Source organism: Echiichthys vipera (genome assembly GCF_963691815.1).
Source record: "Echiichthys vipera genome assembly, chromosome: 18".
Classification (NCBI taxonomy): domain Eukaryota; kingdom Metazoa; phylum Chordata; class Actinopteri; order Perciformes; family Trachinidae; genus Echiichthys; species Echiichthys vipera.
Genome location: NC_139843.1, coordinates 22,507,955 through 22,534,489, shown reverse-complemented (window position 1 = coordinate 22,534,489; position 26,535 = coordinate 22,507,955). Strand labels below are relative to the sequence as shown.

Below are 26,535 nucleotides of genomic sequence, written 5' to 3'. Positions count from 1 at the left end.
ACCAGCAACGTAGTTGGTGAACCCAGAGTTTATTAAAAGAGTGTTTTTAAGACTTACCTACTGGCCCCTGTACCAGCTCCTCTCATAGTAAGGTCCATTCAAGTCAATTAGCAAATGCAATCCAGAGCACTGGTGCTTTGTTTTCTGTGTAGGGACTCTTCTCATGCTATTGCAGAGGTTTGCTGTTATTTAGAGAAGGATTAGAGGTTTAAAAAAAAGGGTTTTAATGTCTTCACCGTACTGCACCGAGCTAATCAGTGTTAGCCTCATCCGGCTGTTAGCGACTCTCCAGGATTTCCCCTTTAATAGTTGTTACATGAAAAAAACTGTCTCAACAGCGTATTTGATGTATGTAAGAGCCGGAAAAATACCATGGGATAATAATACGCCGGAATTACGCTTTAACCCTCATCGGGTCCCTGCTCCTCTAGCCCCTTCCAAGTTAACACTCAGATCATAAACTAACCACAGACAGACCAAAATTATATCAACGCTCCATCAAATTCAGTAAGCAAATAAGCAAACTACCACATTGTCAAAGAAACAGCATTATTTTACTTTGATTATCTTACTCCTTAACACTGCTCATTGAAAAATGTAAAAAAAGTAATCACATTAGCAGGGTTGTATCCCGATTGGGATAGCCGCTCAATAAGAATATTAGTCCATTAATTTGGTATTTCCGAGACCAGTCTTCTTTGCAAATAATGTGATGTCAAAGACCATTTACATTTGTGATATTCTGATGCATGTTATCCACATGTAATAAAAATTTGGTAATTTTACAAAGAGCTTTGGTCTGTTGAATTTGGCAGATATATCACGATCACAATTGTATTGTATTTTAATGGCTCAGTGAAGGAGTGGGTCGTCCTCCGTTCGGGAGCTCAGTGGTTCAAACCCCAGCTCCCCCGGCTTGCATGGCAAAGTGTCCTTGGGCAAGACACTGAACCGTGTGCTATGCTTGGGTGTGTGGATGTGGTGTGGATGGTTAGATTAGATGGTATGTAGATGTCCATTGCCATCAGTGTGAATGTGTGAATGTGACAAACACTGTGAAAGCGCCTTGAGTAGTCGAAGACTAGAAAGGCGCTATAAAAGTACAAGACTATTTACCAATGGAAGATAATGAGCGAAACAAAGAGAAAGGCTAAACTTTACCGAAACAGGTCTTGCCCATTGAATTATATGCATGCCAATTTGTAGAAATGTTTCAGTTTGTTTGAGTCTGTTTGAACCCATCCCCTCCGACAAATCACACCATAAAAACAAGAATTAGAGGAGTTTGACTGATAGTTAGCCGCTCCAGCTAAGTAAAGATGAAAGTGATGTTAGCGACCAAGGAGAAGCGTAGCCATTTGGGCGTGCGTTTGAATGGAATTTCTCTCCTTCCTCTCAGTCCATGGAGTGAAAGCTTGGCCTATATTCATTCTGGTTTTTGCCCGTCTCTGCTCACTCAGCTGCTGGGACAAATAAGCAGCTGCAGGATTGGCAAACTCCATTTCACCCAGTGCCAGCCTACAGTAGCTGCACCCAACAACAGACAACCCTGGCAACCAGCAACGCTATTGGCTGCTACCATGGAAACACAACGGGACAGAAAGTCATTGTCAATCCTGTAAAAAAATATATAGACATATATTAATTCAGATTAAAAATATATTTTATGGAAAAGCAATACTTTTATTGCGTACCCCTCAAAACGCCTGGGGTGTTTTATTATTTTTTTAAATATAGCTTTTAATAAAGATTTTAGATATTCAAACTAACTAATTTAATAATTATTCAACTCGTGAACTGAACCCGGGAAGAAAGATACTGTAGGACATCTCAGAATGCTTTTTTTTGGTAAATACGTTATACGACGTTTATAAAAGAAAGACGCATTTCAAATCCCGCGGAATACCTTTAGAAGAACTAGGCCATTGTCCACGATAAAAAAATGAATAAATATATAAATATATATATATATATATATATATTTTATTTTATTTTTTTACGCAGCATGACTGCTACCTGTCTTCTCGGAAATGTGATGCATATTTCGGCTTCACCGGTCATGTGCTCTTCAAAGCCACACAGGGGAGAAACCATAGACATAAAGAGTAGATGCCGCATCGAACGTTGGGCCGCGAGAAATGCGGCCGCCATCTTGGATCGGTCCTTCTCCCAGATCAGTTCTATGAGTGACTCGTTGAGCCTCTGAGTTGAGCAGCAGAAGGAACAAGATGCCAGAGCCCTGTGCAGCGTATTCCTGCTCTAATCTAATATTACAATATTACAATTCATAATCAGTACGGTACAGTACAATTTTAAACAATTAGACATAAATCCATGCATTTTTGAATGTTATAGTGAGTCCCTCAGGCTGTGGCAGGTAGATAAATATTTAGCTTCCAGAGGAGCTGCTGTCCCTTATTATATTAATATTATCTTGTCACAGTAGAGGCGTGGAGATTAGCCTCTGTGGGAATGTTAGTTAATTTACCCCCGGCCAGATGTGTGTGTGTGTGCATGCCTGTGTAGATATGAAAGGAGAAGCAGGGAGGAGAGGGGTTGTCGTACATGTGGTCCAGTGTAAATGGTTGCACATTTCCAGCAGTAGGTCAGCGGAGGATGTGCTGTGGTTTCATGAGAGGAAGACACTTCAGAGACAGTTCATCTCAGGTCACCTCAGATATTCTCAGTTTTGTTTTTTTTTAATATTGAACATGACTTTGAGATGAATTATGAGATAATTTTTCATGTCATGTCACTTTTTTTTTTAAAGTTTAGACTATCAAAGGAGAAGTGACAGAATCTGACCAATATCCTTTGCTGTTAAACTGTTTCATCAAACAGGAGCAACATGATGTGGGGTTTATTATAAAGAATGAATCAGAGATTTACGAGGCAGGCGTGAACATGTATTTCCACTCTGTGCCCGATATTCTCACAGCTGAACTAAATGTTCCACACATTTTGACTTGGTTCTCCACATCTCCACTTAAAGCAGGACGAACGTCACATGTTTGTAAACCAGAGCTGATGAGTCCAGGCTGTTTTAGTTCAGTTGTACCACAGAAGTTGAAACAGTCTGAAAAGAAAAAATCATACATTTATTTAACTAAGGAAAAATCTTAAATGGTTTGTATAATTTAAAATGGATATTACTGAACTATGCCCCGTGTTTTTGTTTGCACATTAAATACAATTACTACATCATTAAAATATGTAATAAAGAAGACATTCACATAATTAGACCTTGCCTAAAAACAAAGGACACAGTCATTTTAGATACTATACAAAGTACTCCTCCAACATCACTGTCTTTACCAATTAGAGCTACACTCTCATTGGTAACTGTGCAAGAACAAAACAGTGTGAAAATGATCGATTTAACAAAATGTTATATATATTTGTATACCACACACACTCGCTCAAATGTGGACCCTCCCTCTCCTCTCCACTACCACGACTATTCGACTGGCAGAGCATGGATCATTTCTGAATATTTATAAACATATAGGGTTCGGCTCTTGTTTTTGTTTTTTAGTGCTTTAAATGAAAGTGTGTCTGTTTGACTTGTATTTAGATGTGTCCAAAATGTCATCTCTCTCTCTCTGACCTAATTGTATTGATACTCTTGATTTATATGTATTTTAATTTTCTCTGAGTGTGTGTGTGTGTGTGTGTGTGCGTGCGTGTGTTTGTGTGTGTGTGTGTGTGTGTGTGCGTGCGTGTGTTTGTGTGTGTGAGAGAGAGAGAGAAAGAGAGAGAGTGAGTGAGAGAGAGATTTATGTATTCATGTATGAAATATAGCCTATTAATACTCTATAAATGATTTATATTGTTGCGTTTATATTTATAGTGTTTGTAAAACACCTATCATACATCACATATATCATATATCAGAATATTCTATTACTGTTAATCCCACTGTGAATATTAAAATACGCTGAACCGTGTCCTGTCCTTACACTGAGTGGAGCGGGCGACCGGGCCAAGATGGCGGCTCCACCGCTCGTCAGCGCCAATAGGCCCAACGTTCGATGAGGCGTCTACTCTTTATGTCTATGGGAGAAACAGTCAGATAGTTTCGGGGACGCATTTGGCGGTAACTCAGGAAGTGCAGACTATGCGGATGTGCCTTTTTGTTTTTACAATTGGCAGAGTCCACACAGTACAGAGACTATCTGGGTACTTGTAAAAATGACAAGAACAATTGATTCACAAGACTAAGGCGGCGAGTAAATAGCAGCCGGCTTTCTTAAACCCACCGCACCCTCAGGTTTGTTTGTTTGTTGTCTTGGAACCGGAGACATGCCCCGGCGTGTTGCTTTACAATTGGCTGCCATTACCTTCTCCATCCTCATCTAATATTAAGTACACCTCGGTGCTACCAAGTGCTCAGTCTGTTCACTGCTTCGACACTGCGGCCGCTCTCCTTCTCAGGGTTCTTGTCCATTATGTGTCACCTACAGCTGAGGACGCTGCTTTTTGTAGCGTACGTGCTGGGCTACGTCGCCTTCCTGCTCGCCACCAGGAGGATGTGGACGGGGAAGTACGTCCGCAGCCCGCTCGCCCGTTCACTGTTCATGAACATGGTGAGCGAGAACGAAGCGGCCGCGATTGAGACTCAAGAGGTAGGCTTTCCTATTCATCAGTCCAGTAGATGAACTTGCAGGGTCAGAACTGACACTGCAGCCAATTTGTGGTGTGTGTGTGTGTGTGTGTGTGTGTGTGTGTGTGTGTGTGTGTGTGTGTGTGTGTATACCTTTTTCCTACTGAGGGTAGATTTGTCCCATTTTAAGAGGCATGTTGCATTGGCTCTAGTGCACGGATGAGAGGGGGCACATGAGGCCAAACTCTTCTATCCCGATATAGGTCATTTCATATATCATGATAAAGAAGGTTTTCTGGTAATTCAATATATAGTCTATATGTAACAACCACATAGTAAGCCTGTTTTTGTAGACTTGTATGCTGTGTGAATAACACTGACACGTGAAGAGAGTATCAGCTCATTTAATGAAAATAAAGTGCAGGGATAAGACAGTAAAGTGTGGTCCACATGTTGTTGGCATGAGGTGTTTCGATACCGATACTGCCTAAGGTGCTTGTATGGGTCTCTGCGTGTACACAAGTTTGCACTGATCTGATCCCACATCACTTGACTGTCAAACCGGATAATAAAATAATCTCCTATGGCATCCATTCTCTGTATATCAAACCTGAGCCAGGCCGTAGAGCTGTTAAAAAATACACTGGTATTGGACGGGTACTTGGTAACGGCCGATAAACAAGGTCAGGTATCGGAATTGGTATCTGGAAGGAAAAAATGTTGTCGTAACATCTCTACAAATGACCACCGAATGACATTATTGGCAAAATGCAGTTCCGTAAAGGTTGGGATTTAGGCTGGTGTTTAAAATTCATACTAATGGGGCGCCAGGTGGCTCAGTGGTTAGAGCGGGCACCCCATATACAGAGGTTAAAGTCCTCAATGCAGCGGCCCGGGTTAGGTTCCCACCTGTTACCCTTTGCTGCATGTCACCTTCTCTCACTCTTCAAAAGCTGTCTCTATCAAATAAAAGGCATGAAAAGGCCAAAAATCTTTTTTTTTAAAAAAAACACTGATACTGGCACAATATCAGTAATAATTTTGTATCACTAAATTTCAATATTACTTATTCATGTAATCGACTCGATTGAAAAGCGTTAAATGATCACATTGAGTTATCACCCAGCCCTAGTTGATGCCCTACTGTACTTTATCTACTTTACTTTATATTCAGTGCCTTCAAATAGGGCAGTTCAGAGTGTTTGTACAACAGGCGTCAAGATCCTTCCGGGTATCACAACGCAAGCAGCTTCCACTGACCTGAAGCTGAGCAGCTGCTACTTTATAAAGTTTACATAGTTTAAAACGAAAATGTGTTGTGTTTGGGGTTGAGCCGCCTGATATAGAGCAAAAGGTGTAGGGGTTTATCGATTTCCTTCAGAAAATACTACATTTATCCAGAGGAACCTGTGGGTGAGGAGGTTAAAGCAAGTGGATGTCGTCCACTTCCAGTGTTACAGAGAAGACCGACAGACTGTGGAGGAGGAGTAGGAGTCTCTTCTGACGGGGCAGACTGGGAACAAACCTCCATCATCGTGTTTGTGGAGACACTTTCTCACAGAGAACACATCTGTGTCTTCAGACGGACAGTTTCTAGCTGCATTCTATCAAACTTCCTGTTTAACCTAAAAATATAAATGATGGTGTAATGTTTTGAGTTAAGTTAATGGAGTTAAACTAAAGTCTAACTTCTTCTCTTTGTAACCAAATATAAATGATGGTGTAATGTTTAGAGTTAATTTAATGGTGTTAAACTAAAGTCTAACTTCTTATCTTTGTAACCAAATATAAATGATGGTGTAATGTTTAGAGTTAATTTAATGGTGTTAAACTAAAGTCTAACTTCTTCTCTTTGTAACCAAATATAAATGATGGTGTAATGTTTAGAGTTAAGTTAATGGAGTTAAACTAAAGTCTAACTTCTTATCTTTGTAACCAAATATAAATGATGGTGTAATGTTTTGAGTTAATTTAATGGTGTTAAACTAAAGTCTAACTTCTTCTCTTTGTAACCAAATATTGTTTTAACAGCCTAATGTATCTTTGTGTTAGCCAAAGTGGTCAAAAGGACGCTAACACTGGTGAATTAGCCCTGTGCTCCTCTCGGCTCTAGTCGGACACCCCGATCTCCTCGTCATAAACACTGGGAGCTGCTGGTCGTCCACATTAACATCAATGCTGTCAAAACATCTAGGACCAAACTTCAGTCCTTCACAATAAAAGCCCATGCTTTAACAGCTCCAAAATTAACCGTAAAGTCTTCTTGGTGGTGATGTAAACCACCACCTGAGCCGCTCAGGCTGAGCGACGCCCAAACGTACTGACTGCTTTCACTCATTAAAGTCACATTAATTTATTAATTTGACATGTAAATGCCCATGTATAAATATGTAATTTCACTTGTAGGTTCTTAGAATCGGAGAACGCTTCGGCCTTTGCCACCCTGAAGAACGAATATTGATGTCATTCACAACGCGAATTGTCGTAAACTCATGCCTTTTTATTTTTTTAATTCTCTAATCTTTACACATTACAGCCCCACATTTTAGTTGAGAAATGATTATTTGAAGAGATTCAGAGCTGGAGATACCTGGGTAGTGGGTTCTGTAATTAATAATAATAAGCTGACATCTAGTCAGACCTACGTCCTGGCATTCTGCGAGAAAGGTTAGATTAGTTGTGGCAAAGGCGCTGCGTTAGTACTGGAAATCAATGAAAAAGTATCTCTACACTGGAAGTTGCAACATTAATAAATTATATGAAATGTCTCAAATCAATCAATCACACCAAAACTAAATTTGACCTGTTTTTTTGTCCGTGGCTTTGTGGCTCCAGTGGTACCGGTGCGGTCCTGACCTGCTCGGAGAGTCAGTGCGACCCCTGTTTGTGCAGAGCCACCTGGACTCAGAAACCAAGTCTTTCCTGAAGCGGAGCGTGGAGAAGTCTGGCTGGCTGTTCACCCAGCTCTATCACTCTTTTGTATCAACGGTCCTCAGCCCACTGGTCTCACGCACCTCCATTAATGGGTAAGCTGTACAGACGCATCTTTATTTACATTTCGCCTGTGGTGTATCTTCCTCTAGTCTGGTGTACACTGCTGGGTTAAAGCCTGACACTCTGCAACTTGAACATGTGTCGCCAGACTGATCTTCCTCTGTCTCCAGGTTCCTAGGCCGTGGCTCCATGTTTGTGTTTTCCGCGGAGCAGTTCCAGCGGCTGCTCCGGATCGGCCCAGAATGGAGGGCCGAGAGACTCCTGGACCTGGGAGCTGGGGACGGCGGTGTCACCGAGGTGATGGGAGCCCATTTCAATGAGGTCTACGCAACTGAGGTGTCGATGCCCATGAAGTGGCATCTTCAGAGGAAGAATTACAAGTGAGTAAAAACTACTCACTACTTCAGGTGAGGCGACCGAAATGAATCAGTAAATGAAAACAGCATTTCTTCTTAAAAGAACCCAGAGCAGTGGACACGACTGCACCACAGCACTAATTCAACCACTTTGTACACCAATGTCATGTTATACTGGCCACTCTGTTGCTCTCAGCTTTCATGTTTATAGAGGTTTTTATTCAATGATTCATTTCAGTTGCTTCCACTTTGCTGTTTTTTTTTTACCACTTTTGGGGCCTGTCCACACGATAAAGCGTTTTCCTGTAACTGCCCAACTTTAGTCTGGTTTTGGCCGAGCATCCGCACACAGCTGGTGTTATTGGAGACTGAAAACGGTGCCTTTTGAAACCGGGTCCCAGAGTGGGAAGATTTGAAAACGCCCCCCATGGTGCATACTTTGTTTTAACGATGCTGTCATCGCCCCACCTCCGACCTCTAACCCCCGGTCATCACATGACAACAACGGTGCTCCTGCTTGAGAGGAGAGAGACAGACCCATAGACTGTTTACTGAACTGGACTCTGAGCCACATGCATGGGAATGAATTAGGCCGAGCACAGATTTCTCCCTTTTCCCTGATGCTCTGAATAAGGAGCTAAACTGTTCTCTAGTCTCTTTTTCTAAATAAAGTTCTAAGAAGGTGTGAAAAGTCTCTAAATGTAGTGAGAAAGTGGCGCCTGTGAGGGCTTTGGGACGGGGAAGGGACTCACAGCAGCACCCTCTGCTCGTTGAGGACACTAACTGCAGAGTGATCGGTGCATCAGAGTCCAAAACAGCACAAAAGTCTCCACTAACACCAGAAACAGGGACACATTTCTCTCTAGGATGGAGGAGGATTTGGGAAGTCTCCAGATTTGGAGAGAAACTCTCCGGTGTTTGGATTCTCCACAGCGTCTCCCTGTCTCTTATTCTCTTTGTTGGTGTGTTACAGCGCCACATCCAGGCCTAGCATTTGTACTACAGCGGTTTTTATTAGTTTCACTGCTTTCGTGCGGACGCAGATAAAAAAAAGGTCGTTTTCAATCATGAGGACGCACGCACCCTTAATCTCCTGTCAATTAAACTCAACCAATCCTGCAGATATTTTAAGCAAGGAACACGACACACTCTGCCCTTTAACATGAAATGTCAAAAAAAGAGTCTCGTTTACAGAATACAGCGATCAAAAAGACACCCTCGTAAAAGCCATTGGAGTCAGCCAATGAAAACGATGCTGACACTATAACTTCTTTGAACTTATTACTATCTGAAAATGCTGTTTTTCTTAGACTGCTGGGCATAGATGAATGGCAGCGTAGTGGTTTCCAGTACGATGTGATCAGCTGTCTGAACCTGCTGGACCGCTGCGACGACCCTCTGCATCTCCTGAGGGACATCAGGCTATCGCTAGTTCCCAACACTGGGAGACTCATCCTGGCCGCCGTGCTGCCCTTCCAGCCTTACGTTGAAGTCGGTCAGTTGGGAATGAATGCAGCTAGCCTTTTACGTTTCTGATTTCACAATACTCTCTATAATCAAAACATCCTGTCTGTGTGTGTGTTTTTAGGAGGAAAATGGCAGCGCCCCAAAGAACATATCAAAGTTAAAGGAAAAACATGGGAGGAGCAAGTCACCAACATGTCCAATGAGGTTTTCCGAAGGGCAGGGTTTGAGGTGGAGGCTGTGACCCGGTTGCCGTACCTCTGCGAGGGGGACATGTATAACGATTACTACGTCCTTGATGATGCCGTCTTTGTTCTCAAGGCGTCAGAGGAGGGGTCAGAGTCCGCTTGAATACCAAATACACTGTTGGGCTCTTATTGTGCTGACCCGGCCGTCTTGGTGGGTTGCACCTGGGGGGGATTTTTGTGCAATTTTCATGGTCTTCATTCATAAATTGCAGTATTTCGAAGAGTCAGCTGTGAAGCTCAGGTACTGTAGTCCCTACATTTACCAGCCCTCTTGTGTGACAGTGATACCTCTAACTTTTTTAACAAAAACAACTGAATGGCAGTCTGCCTGTACTGAAATGCCACTGAAGATGGAATCCTCAAAGACGTATCGCCATGCCGTCAGTGTTTGTTCTATGAAGTCTGTTATCCGTGGGGAAGTGTTTACTGTTCGTGTTTCATCATTCTGTCATATCCGTGGGAATAATCATGGGGGAATTTGCACTTTAGTTATTTCAGTTTCTTTCCAATGCAAAGGATCAGCAAATGCACAAACTTGAATGAACCATTCTGGATTGGGCTTTTTGTATTTGAATGCTTTTTGTTTTAACTCGTTAGTGATGAGAAAAATTAATACGAGGCCTTTTTAAAGCGAGATGATTAACTTAAGTAGGGGCGGGAATTTTTTTGTGTTTTTGGACAAAAAATGAAAATGATCTTTGAGCTTATAAATTATCTGAGAGAAAACTAGACTTTTGCACCTCCTCTTGGCTCTGTTTTGTGGCTTTAGAAAATTTAGTCCGTAACAGGAGACTTCGGCAAATCACAAGTCATTTTAGAGAGAGAGAGAGAGCTGCTAACTGTGACCAAAGACCTACATTTGCAGCTAATTCAAGGCTAAACCATTAGATAAGACAGTTTATTGTTATCAGTCTATAGCGCAGTATATAGAGGGACGAAACTGTGTCCAAGCTTTGTCCAGTATATTTTCCCGGGGGAGGAAGGTCGGGTCTGCTGAGGTTAGCCTTTAGCCTAGCAGCCTGGCTCGCTTACTGTTTACATTTCAGTTACATTACATGACAGTTTTGTTTTGTTTTTACAAAAACATTATTTACACATTTTCATCTTCACAAACTGTACAATAAAGTGCTAATGCATACTAAATAATTCAGCCAGTTAAAAAGTGTGCAAACAGCAGTTCATCATCAACAACAGTAACCACGGTAACATCAACGTTTAAAGGCTTCTAAGTCACAGATCTGCTTTTTAAATGTGAATTCTGGCCCAGATGTTGACCAGCCGCACTTCACCGGCTTCCTGCCCTTCTCTGTTTTGCACCCTGTGTTTTCTGCTAACGTAAATAGACATTTTAACTTCAACTGAGAGAAAGGAGCTGCCCCTTCTCCTTGTAAGATTTTTTTATAGCCAGCACCCATGATGAAAAACCATCATTTAAAGGGAGAAGAACCCATTTAGCCACACGTTTATCAGGCCCGCTAAACTGTTTAACACTTTCTCTCCATCTCTGAAACCCTTCACTGATATTGTCAGAGTCTAAAATAGTCTGACAGAAAAGAAATAACACTATAAACTATATAAAATAGAATAAAACAGGTGTCAATATCTGCAAAGTGTTTCAGAAATGCAGAATTGTTGCTAATACTTTAGCCTTCTACTAACTATCCAAAGGCTCGTGACTGCGGCTAATTCAAGTTTGTTTCTGTTGATCCTCAAATCCCAGTCTGTCATATCAAAGAGCTTTGCATGCCACCAAGTTTACAAAGAAAACAGGACGCTAATCCTCAAGGAAATGTCGCAATATAACTGCATTGTTTTGCCTTTTACCTACTGCAGCTTTAAACAGCAGCTACTGAGGCCACATGTGGCTGTTTCAATGTTTTTTCTTATTTCTTTTTTTTGCCACTAAGGGGATGCACAAGTTGAAATTACAATATTTACAAAATGATTATGTCAAACTTGCAAACAATTGTGTGTAATACACAATACAGATGCAGGAGCAACATCAGCATTCATTGGAGTCAAGTTTCTGGCCACCTGGTCTGCACCAATGTCTCCTTAGCCCTAAGATTGTGCTTCATGCATAAAACCTGTCAGTATGTACTGTAACCGTCCGTCGGAATCCGTTCATGTAGATTACAAGAGATATACAGTATGTTACTGGCAGGCCAACCTCAGAGCGTTCACCACGGCAGGGTTTAGCAGGCTGCTATTTAAAAAAAATCTGGGCTGAGAGAGAAAAAAACATTGATGGTGGCTTTGTTATTTAAAAATGGCAGTTTTGAACAGTATGTCCTGTGTCTTGCAAGTGAGCATTCAACCGAAGATTTTCTCAGTACCAAGAACCATCCACGACTTTCGCTAATGGAAAAACAAAAAAAGGGTGGTTCTAAACGAGTCGAGCAGGCAACTTTCAAGTCAAGTCAGGTCAATTGTTCATCAGCTGTTTGCCATTTTTGTCTGAAACCCAGTGCTAAAATGTGCCACACTCAATGCAATATTTGTATTCCAGAATAAAATAATAAACATAATTTTCTGCATTTCCCCACTCTCATTTGTCCTAACTGTAACAGTGCATCCAAGCAGAGTTCATGTAACTCCCAGGAACCCCACAGGACGTTCCAGGGACCTCACTAAAATAAGATGGAAGCCCATTGGGGACTTAATTAAAATTATAATGTAAACTGAAAATGTAATTCCATAAACACATAACTGTCCACACATGTATGTGTAATTTTAAAGTAAAAATGAAAATGCAGCAATCGGGTTGCTGTTTTTATTTTCACACACTTGTATGGTTATTCTATGACCTTACTAAAATGGAAATGGAAAAGTCCAAGCCCACTGTACAGTCAAAGTTTCGCTTGACTTTTCTTCACTTAACACAGGAATAGAAAGTTTCACCTACACCACTGACTTCAGTGTTGTAGGGTTCAACCCTACGCATTTGCATTTGCAAAATCAGCCACAAGCCATGAGTTGTTTTCTGTATATATTGGTACTGGTGTAATAAAACATTACATCTGTTTTAGTTTCAATTAAAATATTACTGTGTTCATGTGACATCAAGTATTGTTTCTACGGGTCCTTCTCAAATAATTAGCATATTGTGATAAAGTTCATTCTTTTCCATAATGTAATGATAAAAATGAAACTTTCATATATTTTAGATTCATTGCACACCAACTGAAATATTTCAGGTCTTTTATTGTTTTAATACTGATGATTTGGGCATACAGCTCATGAAAACCCCAAATTCCTGTCTCAAAAAAATAGCATATTCCATCCGACCAATAAAAGAAAAGTGTTTTTAATACAAAAAAAAAGTCAACCTTCAAATAATTATGTTCAGTAATGCACTCAATACTGGGTCGGGAATCCTTTTGCAGAAATGACTGCTTCAATGCGGCGTGGCATGGAGGCAATCAGCCTGTGGCACTGCTGAGGTGTTATGGAGGCCCAGGATGCTTCGATAGCGGCCTTAAGCTCATCCAGAGTGTTGGGTCTTGCGTCTCTCAACTTTCTCTTCACAATATCCCACAGATTCTCTATGGGGTTCAGGTCCGGAGAGATGGCAGGCCAATTGAGCACAGTAAGACCATGGTCAGTAAACCATTTACCAGTGGTTTTGGCACTGTGAGCAGGTGCCAGGTCGTGCTTAAAAATGAAATCTTCATCTCCATAAAGCTTTTCAGCAGCTGGAAGCATGAAGTGCTTCAAAATCTCCTGATAGCTAGCTGCATTGACCCTGCCCTTGATAAAACACAGTGGACCAACACCAGCAGCTGACATGGCACCCCAGACCATCACTGACTTTGGGTACTTGACACTGGACTTCAGGCATTTTGGCATTTCCTTCTCCCCAGTCTTCCTCCAGACTCTGGCACCTTGATTTCCGAATGACATGCAAAAATTGCTTTCATCCGAAAAAAAGTACTTTGGACCACTGAGCAACAGTCCAGTGCTGCTTCTCTGTAGCCCAGGTCAGGCGCTTCTGCCGCTGTTTCTGGTTGAAAAGTGGCTTGACCTGGGGAATGCGGCACCTGTAGCCCATTTCCTGCACACACCTGTGCACTGTGGCTCTGGATGTTTCTACTCCAGACTCAGTCCACTGCTTCCGCAGGTCCCCCGAGGTCTGGAATCGGTCCTTCTCCACAATCTTCCTCAGGGTCCGGTCACCTCTTCTCGTTGTGCAGCGTTTTCTGCCACACTTTTTCCTTCCCACAGACTTCCCACTGAGGTGCCTTGATACAGCACTCTGGGAACAGCCTATTCGTTCAGAAATTTCTTTCTGTGTCTTACCCTCTTGCTTGAGGGTGTCAATGATGGCCTTCTGGACAGCAGTCAGGTCGTCAGTCTTACCCATGATTGCGGTTCTGAGTAATGAACCAGGCTGGGAGTTTATAAAAGCCTCAGGAATCTTTTGCAGGTGTTTAGAGTTAATTAGTTGATTCAGATGATTAGGTTAATAGCTCGTTTAGAGAACCTTTCCATGATATGCTAATTTTTTGAGACAGGAATTTGGGGTTTTCATGAGCTGTATGCCCAAATCATCAGTATTATAACAATAAAAGACCTGAAATATTTCAGTTGGTGTGCAATGAATCTAAAATATATGAAAGTTTCATTTTTATCATTACATTATGGAAAAGAATGAACTTTATCACAATATGCTAATTTTTTGAGAAGGACCTATACATATCCAAGAGGAATTTCCTGGTGCATTTCCTTGTACATGGCAACCTAGAGGAAACTCTATTTAACGATCTTTTCCACAGAGCTTGGAGGCAGCATGCTTAGCGCATAATTTATGCAAATTACACATCCTTCTCTTCTGATTGGCTGAGCGCATGAACGTTCCCCGTCTCGCATTGGATACTGTTGTCTTGGCCACGTCCCCGAGCCACGTCGCGCTCTGCTCGCCATTTTCCCCATCTCCTAGAGCCAGAATCAGCCTATTCTAGTGTCACGGTGTCATTCAACACTGTCACCTCATACATTAATCGGCGCCGTAGACTAACTGAGCTCTTTATAGAGTCTTAAATCGGTTTACCTGTGCTGGAGCTCCCACAAACATGAACATTTTCAGGCTAACCGGCGATCTCTCCCACCTAGCGGCCATCATCATCCTGCTGCTAAAAATATGGAAAAGCAGGTCTTGCGCCGGTGAGTAGTCGTGTACCTTTATTAGCAGTTTGCGCAGAATGTGTCGTGTTATGTGAATGTACGGTTCAACTAGAAGAAATAATGTCTGTGTGTCTGTGAAACTTGTTCTGCAGCTGGAGCTCAGCATTAGCCAGTTCTCCGCTAACGTTAGCCAGCTGGCTAGTAACCATGAATGTATTGGTAACAGCGGCGTTAGCTGGTCATTCCTCAGTCACTGTACCATGGCGAGGTGAGACGTGAAACTGGACCAATGCTCATGTCGGGTAGAAGTACCCGTACTGCCCAGACAGCACCAGCCGTCTCGCTCTAGCGTTGACAGGGCATCGGGCCCCGCAACATAACGCCAGGTGACGTGAACGCGAGGGCCACCGCGTTTGCTAGTTTGGTGTGTTGGGCCTCGTCATTTTCAATTGTTGGGGCAAACTGTGCTATGTTCACGTTTCACGGCGAGCCCCGTTGTTCCCGTGCGCGGTGTTGGCCCAGTGTGACCTCTCTGACGTGGCAGCACGGAGTACTCACACAAGTTGACAGTGATATGCAAAGTGACTGACTACGTGCTTTCACATCTGCCCAGCGAGGCTGCGAGGCATACGTTAAGTGGCGCATGCTGTTTCTTTATGATGATGGAACTCTGCGGTGTTTTCCTGCTCTTCCAAAGGTCAAAGGTCAAAGGTTAGAACTGTATCACCGCAAGACAGGCAGGCAGTCACCTGAGTTGTGTCATTACTGCTGTTTGCTTGAGATGACACCAGATAGCTGTGAATGCAAGTCAGTCCAAGTTCCGCTATCCTGAGCAGTTGCATATTGTAGAAGCATTTAACCAGCTCTGGTTGTATGTCTGGTGCACTGTACTGCCCTACAAAGCCTAGGACCAGTGACTATGAAATCACTAATATGATTTCTGCACAATTTTGGGCCTGGAAGTATGGCTGTTAGGATTGATTTGGATAATAGTTATTAAATGGCAAACTAGTAAACCATTGTCCATCATCAGTGTGTCAAATATTAATGTGTTGTGACAATAAACAGACTATAAAGACATTTCTTTTACCTTCAATTGTTGCGTAGTTACTGCACTCAGGCTTGGTAGGGCAGTATAGCTGATAGCACTAGACTATGTTTCACCAACCTCCTGGTCTGACAGTAAGAGTGACAGAGGGAAACGAGTTGCCAACACAGATACAAAAAGAGGCTTAGTGCAAGTGTAGGTGAGGATGGAGACTGTGGCGCTGCACCGGGCTGACATTCCCAAAACTACACTACCAACTGCTTATTAGAAGGCTACAGTGTAACTTAATAATAGTAATAGTAGTATACTATAATAATAGTAGTTACATTAATAATGTAATATCACATGATCCTAAACTAAAATAACTACCGTTACATGTTAGTGAAACAGACTAATAAACAAACGATTCGCTTGCTATTTCAAGTTTACATTTCCTGTGTTATTATTTTTTTGCAATCCTAGTCTCTGCTCTGATATGTATCGTTTGTACACAGACCGGCAAGGAAGTGAACATTAGATAATGGTATGAATGAATAAGGAGTTGTGTTCCTCCTGCCCGGACACACAGTGAACATGCATATTGTTAGAAAGCAGAGAGCTGACGGGCCCTGTGGGAGGTTTTTGGTTTACTGTGAGTGACTGTGCTATTGTATTTGGACAGAGATGCAGCTGTTAACTTTACAATGTCTTTCCTTGAAGTTTAAGCACAACAAACCAAATGTCATTTTGTGTGTTGTACCTGTGGGAGCTATAGCTGTTACCTAAAAACAAGCACGTCACAATAAAACTGTCTGGGTAGCCCTCTGGATGGGAGTGCATTCTGTGAACTCTGTTTAAATGTCAAGACTCTGGATGTAAACCTGTTCTGGGGATGTAGACATGTTTGAATGCCCTCTGCTGTCTCCTAATAGGTATTTCTGGAAAGAGTCAGATCCTGTTTGCCTTGGTGTTCACCACTCGTTACCTGGACCTGCTCACCTCCTTCATCTCTCTCTACAACACCACCATGAAGGTGAAACACTCGCTTTTTTTTTTCTCATATCCTGCAGCACTAAACACACACCGGTCAGGGTTAAGAAGTGCACCAAGCCGGCACACCTGTGTTTGCTAAAGGAGGATAGCGGCCAGCAAGATGCTGGACTGGATTGTTGTTGTGACACATCAGAACACACTGGGACAGGTGAATCTTTATCTTTCATGTGTTGTCTGTGTCTTTCAGATCATATACATTGGGTGTGCATACGCCACTGTGTACCTGATCTGCATGAAGTTCAAGGCGACTTATGATGGGAACCACGACACGTTCAGAGTGGAGTTCCTGGTTGTCCCCGTTGGTGGCCTGGCTTTCCTGGTCAACCATGACTTCTCTCCACTGGAGGTCAGAAATCCTGACACACTGTGATAGCCCTTTTTATACTGCAGAGATGCTTCTGATTCTAAATGTGCATCTAACCTCCATTTATACCAGACAGCTGTCCGATCACAGGTCCACTCCAGTCATACACTGATTTACACGACATCATTATCAGATAAAGCTTCTCTCCTTTTGTCTGTATGCACTAGGCTTGGGCGATATGACGGGATTATTGTTGAACACAACATTGGTTGGACACAATAATTGGCTTCGCATGTCCACGATACCAAGCAATATTCAATTTTCCAACACCTGTGCTATATTCTGTGTTTCCCCTGTATTCATTCTGCAGCACCATGTCACTGTGACTCCATGTGTATGTACTTAGTTCACATTGTGCCGAGTTTATCTAAACCAGCGGTTCTCAACAAGGGGTCCGGGGACTCCCAGAGGTCCTTAAGGGAGTTCCTGGGTGTCCCATAGAATTCTACCTGGAGTGAGTACTGAGTTAGGTTGACCCTTAGCATTAAAGCATGGTGGAATTAGCAAGCTAGCCAACAAGTTTGCTTTGCACCATGCTTTCATGCAGCACCACATAAAGTCATTCTTGCCCTTCTTGCATGTCTCAGTTAGAGCACTCAGCGCTTCCCTCCAAAGTCCCACTCTCTTCCCCCTGCCTGACCTCAGACGCCCCCTCCTCCCCTGACAGTGCAGGGAAAGAGAAATGCTGCCTTCGAGTGCCATGGTAAGTCCGAAGTTTCTGACCTCCAACTAGGTGAAGTGCACTGGAATGTTTGTCATGGTGAACCTCCTACTAGCAAATTCAAGGGAGATCGACCTACCCCTAATTTGTTAGTAGGAGGTTCCACTTTTACAGACACTCCAGTGCACCTTGCCTAGTTAGAGATCTGAAACTTCCCATGGCACTTGAACGCAGCACAAGTGAAATGGAGCGACGGATGACAGGCAGGAAGCTCGGCAAATATTAAATTCTTATTTCTGTTCAATCATTTTATTCGGTCCGAATAAAATGATTGAACAGAAATGAGAATTTAATATTTTAATATATGGTAGATTTCTTATACATTTTAGTGTGCGATACGCGTATTAGCAGCATTTTGAGATTACAAAAGAAAAGTGTAAAAATGCCAGAAATGTAAGAATTTAAGAAGAATTTAATGTAAGAAAAGCGTAAACAGTAAATTCACCGAACTTATGGGTTACAGACTTGTCTAGTTCTGTTATCCTTATTTCATTCATCTGTGTTGATCAATGAGAGTTGATTGGTTTGAGTTATTGATCTCAGCATGCCCTCTATGTATGTATAACAGTGCTTACTGCATATATAGAGTGTGGCATTTATGGGTACTGCAACATACGGTCTCCAGTCCACTTTATATCTATGTTCATCTCTCCAGTTTTTTGGGATGATCGTTATATTGCGGGGGTATTTCAATATCGCCTAACCCTAGTATACACATATCACTCTGTTGCTTGCCCACGTCTCTTTCTGTTTGTATGTATGTGTATATGTATTACCCGTATTCAATTTCTCATCTTATAACTTCACTCTAAACAGGTCAAATATGTTTAAAGCTTCAGAAGCTTTGTCGCCTAGTTTAGTCAGCTCTGCATCAGTTACACAGTACGTGGCAGTTAATAGGTGTAAATATTTTCGAACACATCGCCGCAGGAGTACGAGTTTGTGGTGATGGTTGAATTTCCACTTAGAAAATTGCCACTTGCAGTGTAATTAGGTAATGTTTGGACTTATGAGACAGCTCTACGATTGCACGTTGGTCTGGGAAGGCTGCTGTCATTTTCTCCTGCACAAGAGGCCGACGTAGTTCAAATGGCTGCACGCAATAGGACAGTCCTTCAACCCATCAGACCAATGATCCGGATGACATACTCTATTTGTTTGCCCCCCAGTGGGGCTAACTGATAGATTTCACTTTTACCAAAACTATTCGTCAGTAAAGCAAATACATCCTTTCTATGAAGGAGTCGCTCCAGGGAAGTTTCTGCTCAGATTTTAAAGAAAACTTGCTACTGTGGTTTGAGCAGTCCCTCCATGTAAAGAGGCTTTTCCTCGAGGCCGCGGGTTCCACTCCGACCTGCGGCCCTTTGCTGCATGTCTCCCCCTTTCTTTTACCCCATTTCCTGTCTGTCCTGTATAATAAATGCTTGAAAACTGCCAAAAAAATTCTTAAAACTGCAGTGACAGCTGCATCAATGGGTACCGGTTGCTGCGCTTCGGTTGCTGCCATGTTGAATGAAAAGTGTAAAGACAAAACTGCTTGGGATAGGAAACAGGAGGAATAGACCTGCTCTTTTCCAGACCCAGGCGCAGAGCGATTCAAAACCGCCGGCAGAAGGGGGTGGGGGGTGGGGATACCCGGTCTAAGAGACAGCAGGTGCAACTGTTTCCCAGCCTTTACAAGCAGCACATATTAAACACCAACCTGACCTGATTGTGTATTTGTTATGCTTGCTTTGAACACATATCGAGGCTTTCTCACAAAGAAAGAATAATTAACTTTGTGCTGGGAATTATGTGTCCTTTTAAAAATACCTCATAGACACAGATGGAGAGCAGTGAAAGTACTTTGATAGTTCCCAGCAGGATTCTTGCAAACAGCCATATCATTCAGTCGATAAAACATCTCCAGGACAAGTATGCAGATGTATTTGGAATGAGTGAAAACATCTCCGTGCTCTATCATTTTACCACCAACCATCTGTCTCACCTTTGTTCGTCCCAGATTCTGTGGACATTCTCAATCTATTTGGAGTCCGTGGCCATCCTGCCGCAGCTGTTCATGATCAGCAAGACTGGTGAGGCTGAGACCATCACCACCCACTACCTGTTCTTCCTGGGACTCTACAGAGCCCTCTACCTCATCAACTGGATATGGAGGTTCTACTTTGAGGGATTCTTTGACATGATCGCCATCGTTGCTGGGGTGGTGCAGACCATCCTCTACTGCGACTTCTTCTATTTGTATGTAACAAAAGGTGAGTGCTGCTGCATGTTTGTTTGATTTTATAAATACACAGTAATTATTTTGCTCTGGTAGTTGTTTAGGTATCAAGCAATGCTGCTCTATAAACAGATTCTGTATGTGAAAGCAGAATTCAAAGGAAAGATTTGGGTAGCAGAAGCAGTCTGGTTTCCGTTTTATGGTCCTCGCAGTATTGGCCAATCACGTCTGCGCATGCTTCGGCTGCATGCAGATTAACAGTCTGTGTGGAGAGCAAACAAGGTGGACACATCGGCTGTCATGCAATCATTGAACCCCTAGCTTATTGTTATTATTAATCTGCAATTTTATGTAGATATCTGTTCATAGAAACTTTGTCTATCAACCCCAACTCCATTCTCGCGTCTCAAGTTGCTAACTGGAACGTAAACATTGAACACCACTCGGAAGAGGCAGTCTCGGCCCGGGGATCTGTTGGCTATACCGGAAAGCCCAAAATATAGACGTTGCCCCCAGAGGTTTATCTGCTGTCAGACAGGAAGCCAATGGGTTCCGAGATTGTAGACCCCTTAATGTGATGTCAGACATGGGAGGAGGTTTCCAAATCTATTCCCTTGTCCTCCAGATAATCCGCAGTCCTCACTGAACAGTTTACATCGCAACTATGTTGTACCAAAGAAATAGTCCCTTTGTTGGAGCAATACAAACTCATCTATTCGTCTGGCAACTGGAGAACTGCTGACACTGGGGACACTGGGGACACTTTGATATCTGCTGTATTTAAAATAAAATTTGGTTATTGAAAATTGTGATTCAATATTTGAAATATGCAATATTTTTGGATAATGTTTAACCTTAAATTGTGCTCAATTTTGAGCGCTTCCTTCCAATAATCATCAGGGATTAGTCATCAAGAACATCCGGAGTGAATATCTCACTGTCCCGGGATGATGGTTTCCCTAACAGGGATGCCATTAGATGGTGATTAAGATAAATGAGAAACATTTCTTCTTTTTAAATCTTTGTTTTTTTGTGAAATACTGGAGTTTTATCTCTTTAAGGGTCTAAAAACGATTCAAATGAAACATTGCAGCTCAGAGACAGAGCTTCATGTCCCTGACTATGAGGTGTCACTAGTTTAAAAGGTTAGGGAACCGTGTCTCTGCATATAAAAACACAACTATCTGTATGCAGTGAGAAAACACTAAGGTGTGTTTTGATTTTCTGAACGCTGCCAGTCTGTGCTAAACATGAAGCTGTCCTGTCTTGTTTCAGTACTGAAAGGAAAGAAGCTGAGTCTGCCAGCTTAAGTGCCAAAGAGGAGTGTTTTGGCAGACTCAAAGAGGGGGATCGGAGGGGAGGAGGACTGGTAGTGGACACAACCCCAGCCCCACCCTCCACTACTGCTTCCTCCTCTTCCCCTCCTGCCAGTGTAAGATGCCTGAGACAGAGAGCGAACGGGAGCTGCTGGCTGCACCTTCTCCTGATCCAGAATCAGCGGAATCAGAACACCTGCAGAGGCTGGTCCATGGCCTTCGGATTTCTGTTTGATGCATCTTGCCTTAACTTTTTTTATTACTCTGTATAAAGGAAGGAAGAAAAAAAAAAACCACGTGAGTTTTCTACAGAAAAATGTGTGCTGAAGATTTGACACATTGGTGAATAGGAGCTGAGGATGTAAAATTGCCTTTGATTTGGCATTGTATGATATTGAAGCGGACTTCTTGTGGTGGGATATTATTGACTCAAGCGTTTGTAATAGTATTTGCAATCGAAAATAAATGTGCATCGTTTTTTCCTGAATCAATTTGAGGAGGAATTTGTTGAATCCTCATAACTTTGGTGGTCGAATTATTCATGCTTTGCTCTTGTGTTTCTGACCACTGTGCATTCCCATGTTTCCAGTGCCCTCGGTAGAATTCAAATTAAATATGGATGCCATAAATTAACATTCTCATTTTTAAATGCCTTTCAAAATTGAGCGGTATGAGTTTCTGTTGTGTGAATGAAAGTAAAGGTATGAAACAGGGCACCAATGAACTCACTTCACTGTAAATGGCTTTCTTCATTTGAATGCCCCTTCATTACCCAGTGAGGACAGTATAATGCCTGTAAGTATACATCATTGCCCAGCCCATTCGTTTCAGATGAGTGAATTCACAGGTAATGTGCCGTATGTGAATGATCACCACGGAGAAGGAAGTTGTCTTTAAGGTGCAGATGTGTTTGTGTCATCATCCTCCTGGTTTCTGTAGTTTAACAGTACAATAAAACCTCCCTCTGGGAGATGAGCAAAATCCTTAGATTAGCTTGAATCTTCAATAGTACTCAAGACATATCTGCTTCCTTTTTTTTTTTTTTGGTTTTGGTTTTCATGCATCATTCCTGCTTTCCTTTTTATTTCTTACCAGAGCTTTTGCATGATGTTGCCACCACAATAAAGACTTTATGGGAAACATTTGTCTCAATGCTGTTACGAGAGTATTCTGCCAATTTAGCATTGCAACCCTTGAATCATGCTCCCCTTCAAAGTAATCTTGCCATGCTAACCAAGCTAGCTAGTGTTAGCTAGTGACTTAAAGGAAAGCGCAGATTTTAGAGTGACCCTGTGTTACTCCTGCACATGCAGAGCTTCCTGCTCACCCCGAGTCAGGGAATATCTGTTAAAGTTGACCTCTTTAGTAGTACATAGGCCGGCGGATACCGAAACACACAAGGAACACAAATATCGGCCGTCTGATGTACTACTAAGGAGGTCAACTTTAACAGATATTCCCTGACTCGGGGTGATGCAGGCTGCTGCGTTCTCCGTTTTCCCGGCATTATATAGAGACAGGCGTCCCACGGGCAGTTCTGTGTTGCTGGAGATGCCTTTTTTGTTCAATAAATGTTCCTTTTTTTTTTTTAAATTGAGACCCGTAACATTTGTTATCATTGTTTGAATTTTATGATGTAAATTGAAGGAGCAAAAGTAGTATCGGCTCAAGAAAATCGGCAGTCCCTATTGGTCATCGGTTAAGGCTGATGAAGAAAAAAAATCGGTATCAACCCTTAAAAATCCATATCGGTCGGTCCCTATGCTTAAGCACTTTACCGTTTACCGTGACAGCGATTTCGCGCTCCTCCCCATCTCCACCCTCTTGTCCAAATATGGTCACTTCTGGCTCCAATTTCCTGGCTTGAAAATGGTAGTGCACAAACCATGCAGCTCCAGCAGCACCGAGATCAAACCATGGGTGAAGTCACGGTGGCTGCCTACCTTTTTTTTGTGTAAAGACAGTCACTTGTGTGTAAAGACAGTCACTTTTCCTTTAAGAAAACAATACGCATTACATTATAATGACATTACATAAGAGTACTTAATAAGATACAGAGGCATAGGGGAAAGAAGACAATAAATAAAGTCAAAATAGATACATGTAAAGAACTTAGATTAGGAGGCGGGCTATACTGTTTTAAATCTTTTAAAAAGTCATGTAACTTATCTGTGGTATAATTACATGTCTTATTATTGATAATCTGGACAGACCCTTCAAATTTGAAGGGTTTAAAGTTTGGTGGAGATTTGGAGGATTTAGCTTTATGGATCTGATGCTTCCCTTGAAGAACCAGTAAACTGACATTAATCCACTGTGTTGTTTGGTTTTCATAGCAGGCAATGACGTCTTTTGCTTCCGATTTAATGAAGTGTTTGTACTGAATGCTAAAACAGCTTTCAACTGTTTTCCAGAACTCCAAAGTTACACTGACACTCCAGAATAAATGCATCATAGTTTCTTCTTCTATCTTACAAAATCCACATTTGTTGTCCACATCTGCAAAACATGACACAAATGTATTGGTGGGGTAAATACTGTGCAAGATGAAATCCTTTCAATTTATTGGGGATAACACATTTATACGGAAGAAGCCATGTTTTTCCCACTGAACATTAAAAAATAAGAATTCCAAACACAGTGGCTACCTACATGTCTACGTCCAGCAGAGATGAGCAGATTCCTTTTTTTAACGCCTTACCTCCAGATTTTTTTTCTTACTCAAACTTGTAATCTTCAGACCCAGCTGACACTGACTCTAGTGACATCACATGAGGACATTCATCAGATTTTGTACTAGTTTTATAAACAGTATATATTATGTATGCAGTCGTTGGATCATGTAAATCCACTATTGAATGGAAATGCATTTTTATTTGGATCGGATCCAAACAGAGCTGTAAAAATGCAATCTTGAATAATCCATTGTTTATGGAGCAGCTTTACTGAACACTAGTTTTACATGTTGTGAGTGGCATGCATCATTATTTAAACTGTTCCCAGTTTAAATGGGTTATAGTACAGTACCAGATGTGTAGGAAACTAATAAAGCAGGGTTCTGCCTCAAAGGAGAGGGTGAACCCTGGTGCAGTGGCTCCATAGGCTTACACGGTTGCAGGAGTATGTATTTATGTGATGCACCTAAATACATTTAAAGAGCTCTGTTTGAGTTCTTAAAAACAGACTATATATACTGTATATCAGTGACGTGCAGTCAGGGGAGGCAGGTGAGGCTGTGCCTCCCCTGTCATCATGAGAGGAATAAGAAACAAAATAATAAAATAACACAAGTATTAATATTTGTCCTCTGGACTATGATTTTGGTGTGGTTCTTAATGTATTTTGACTGTTTTTATAGTAAAAATGGCAGAAAATTCTGTATTTCCTGCTTAAATAAACGGAGTCTCTTCGGAGACTAGAGGTGAGGCACGGACAGCCGTGCCTCCCTCCAGATTGCGCAATCACTCACAAACTGGATTGAGCGCGTGCAAACGGCGCGTGCTTGTTCCCATTTCTGTGTATGTTTCCAATATAATGGTTGAGGACACTTTTATGTAATAAAAGCAAACGTCTTCTTTTCCATGGTGTTCAGTAATATATTTTACGTATGTGTGTAATATTTACATCTTATTGATGTGACATAAATCCACAGGGAAAATGCTGCCTTGAGGCAGGTACTACCTCTGCCTCAAGGAGGGCGGCGATAGTGAGCAGCCTGATAGCTGCCACCAGCCAGGTCACGGTGAACTCTGACCTGTGTGCAAAAAGTAAACACAAGTGTGCTGTGCGAAGCTGTAGAGCTTAGAGACAAGCTGTCACTTGCCCTGAAAATAAAAAATATACTAAGACATTTTCCAAAGCTGGACTTTCAGTCAAAGCAAGAAGTCATGTACAAGTAAAGGTAAGATATACTGCAATATACAGTGGCACTGGTGTTTTAAAATGGTTTTCAGCATCCTATTCTCTCCTATTCTCTCATCCTATCCTATTAGCATTCTACTGTATGTTTGTAAATCTGACTTGTGAGTCAGTGCCTCCCCAACCCTCACCCTCACTGCACGTCACTGCTGTATATAAAGTATATATAAGTGCAATTTAGACATTGGCAGGCCAAGTGCACATGGAGACAATCTATTGATGAAGAAAAGTGTTGAAACTCCACACACAAATGGAACCCCGTGTAAGGTGATCCGTGCATGCAGATTACATCATCTGTAAATATATGCAAATAAATTCCACAAATGTTTTCAAAATTCAAATGCAATTGTGAAATGTTTCATATTTGTGGATCATGTAACATGCATTTGTCACTACTGAGACTAATTTGTATCCATACAAGTGACCAAGTATGGAAGCCTTAAGTGTTCAGTTTTAGTTTTAGTTTTATATTAACACACTGTGGGGGATATATTTGTGAAATAATTGGGGAAATTATCAAAATATCAGTCATTATTATGAAATGATGAAGTTTCATAACGAGAGTAACATAACAGAGTTAGATATTTTTATTTCCCAATTTCATTTTCATAAAAACCCTTTTGAAATATATATATATTTTAATATATCATATTGGCATTTGTGTTAGTTTATATGTACTGTGTTCATAATTTGCTGGGGGTGTGTGAGAGAAATTTACATTATTCTATCCAATAAAAATGAACTCCTATAAAACTATTCTTAAATAGCACTGTATAACAACGAGTTGAGTTTTTATCATTTCTTAAATGATATCACAAATATGTTTTGGCCTATTTACACTATAATTTATATATTTTTTAATTTTTCAATATGAAATAAATCAGTATGTTTACTTATTTAGGGATGGATTGTACTGTACGAGAGTTCTGAGTTCATGCACTGGGAACTATCGGCTCGGGTGACCCGGAAGACAAACACCGTCGGACCAATCATCGAGTTATTTAGGCTAACAGCCTCAACTTTAAGGAGAAGGAGGGAACGGAGGAGGCTGTAATATCTTCAGTGCTGCGAACATCAGCTGATAGCATGTCACAACATATCGTATATGAGCGCAGGTGATAAACAG

At 41.7% G+C, this 26,535-nt stretch overlaps 2 protein-coding genes across 3 annotated transcripts; both read left to right on the top strand.

Annotated features, from left to right (window-relative positions):
- Positions 1-4,188: 4,188 nt before the first annotated feature.
- mettl9 (methyltransferase 9, His-X-His N1-histidine) lies at positions 4,189-12,140 on the top strand (the record flags this gene model as incomplete). 2 transcript variants are annotated; one of them, XM_083932316.1, is made up of 6 exons in its annotated part: positions 4,189-4,270; positions 4,464-4,625; positions 7,439-7,629; positions 7,768-7,977; positions 9,264-9,448; positions 9,542-12,140. In XM_083932316.1, 5 exons carry the CDS (start codon positions 4,530-4,532, stop codon positions 9,766-9,768), a joined length of 909 nt encoding a protein of 302 aa, XP_083788442.1. In that variant the 3' UTR covers positions 9,769-12,140. The 2 variants fall into 2 exon arrangements, with proteins under 2 accessions (XP_083788442.1, XP_083788441.1); XM_083932315.1 differs by lacking the exon at positions 4,189-4,270 and having other exon boundaries at positions 4,449-4,625.
- Positions 12,141-14,612: 2,472 nt separating this feature from the next.
- LOC310961371 (ER lumen protein-retaining receptor 2) lies at positions 14,613-22,616 on the top strand. The gene is made up of 5 exons (XM_083933404.1): positions 14,613-14,828; positions 16,749-16,849; positions 17,057-17,215; positions 19,957-20,209; positions 21,451-22,616. Exons 1-5 carry the CDS (start codon positions 14,738-14,740, stop codon positions 21,483-21,485), a joined length of 639 nt encoding a protein of 212 aa, XP_083789530.1. The 5' UTR covers positions 14,613-14,737; the 3' UTR covers positions 21,486-22,616.
- The last annotated feature ends 3,919 nt before the right edge of the window (positions 22,617-26,535 follow it).

Excerpts from the sequence above, each read along its gene's own strand:
- LOC310961371 (XM_083933404.1), top strand. The coding sequence starts at position 14,738 with ATGAACATTTTCAGGCTAACCGGCGATCTCTCCCACCTAGCGGCCATC. Across the intron at positions 14,829-16,748 it reads GAAAAGCAGGTCTTGCGCCG|GTATTTCTGGAAAGAGTCAG; the intron begins GTGAGTAGTCGT and ends GTCTCCTAATAG. Across the intron at positions 16,850-17,056 it reads TCTACAACACCACCATGAAG|ATCATATACATTGGGTGTGC; the intron begins GTGAAACACTCG and ends TGTGTCTTTCAG.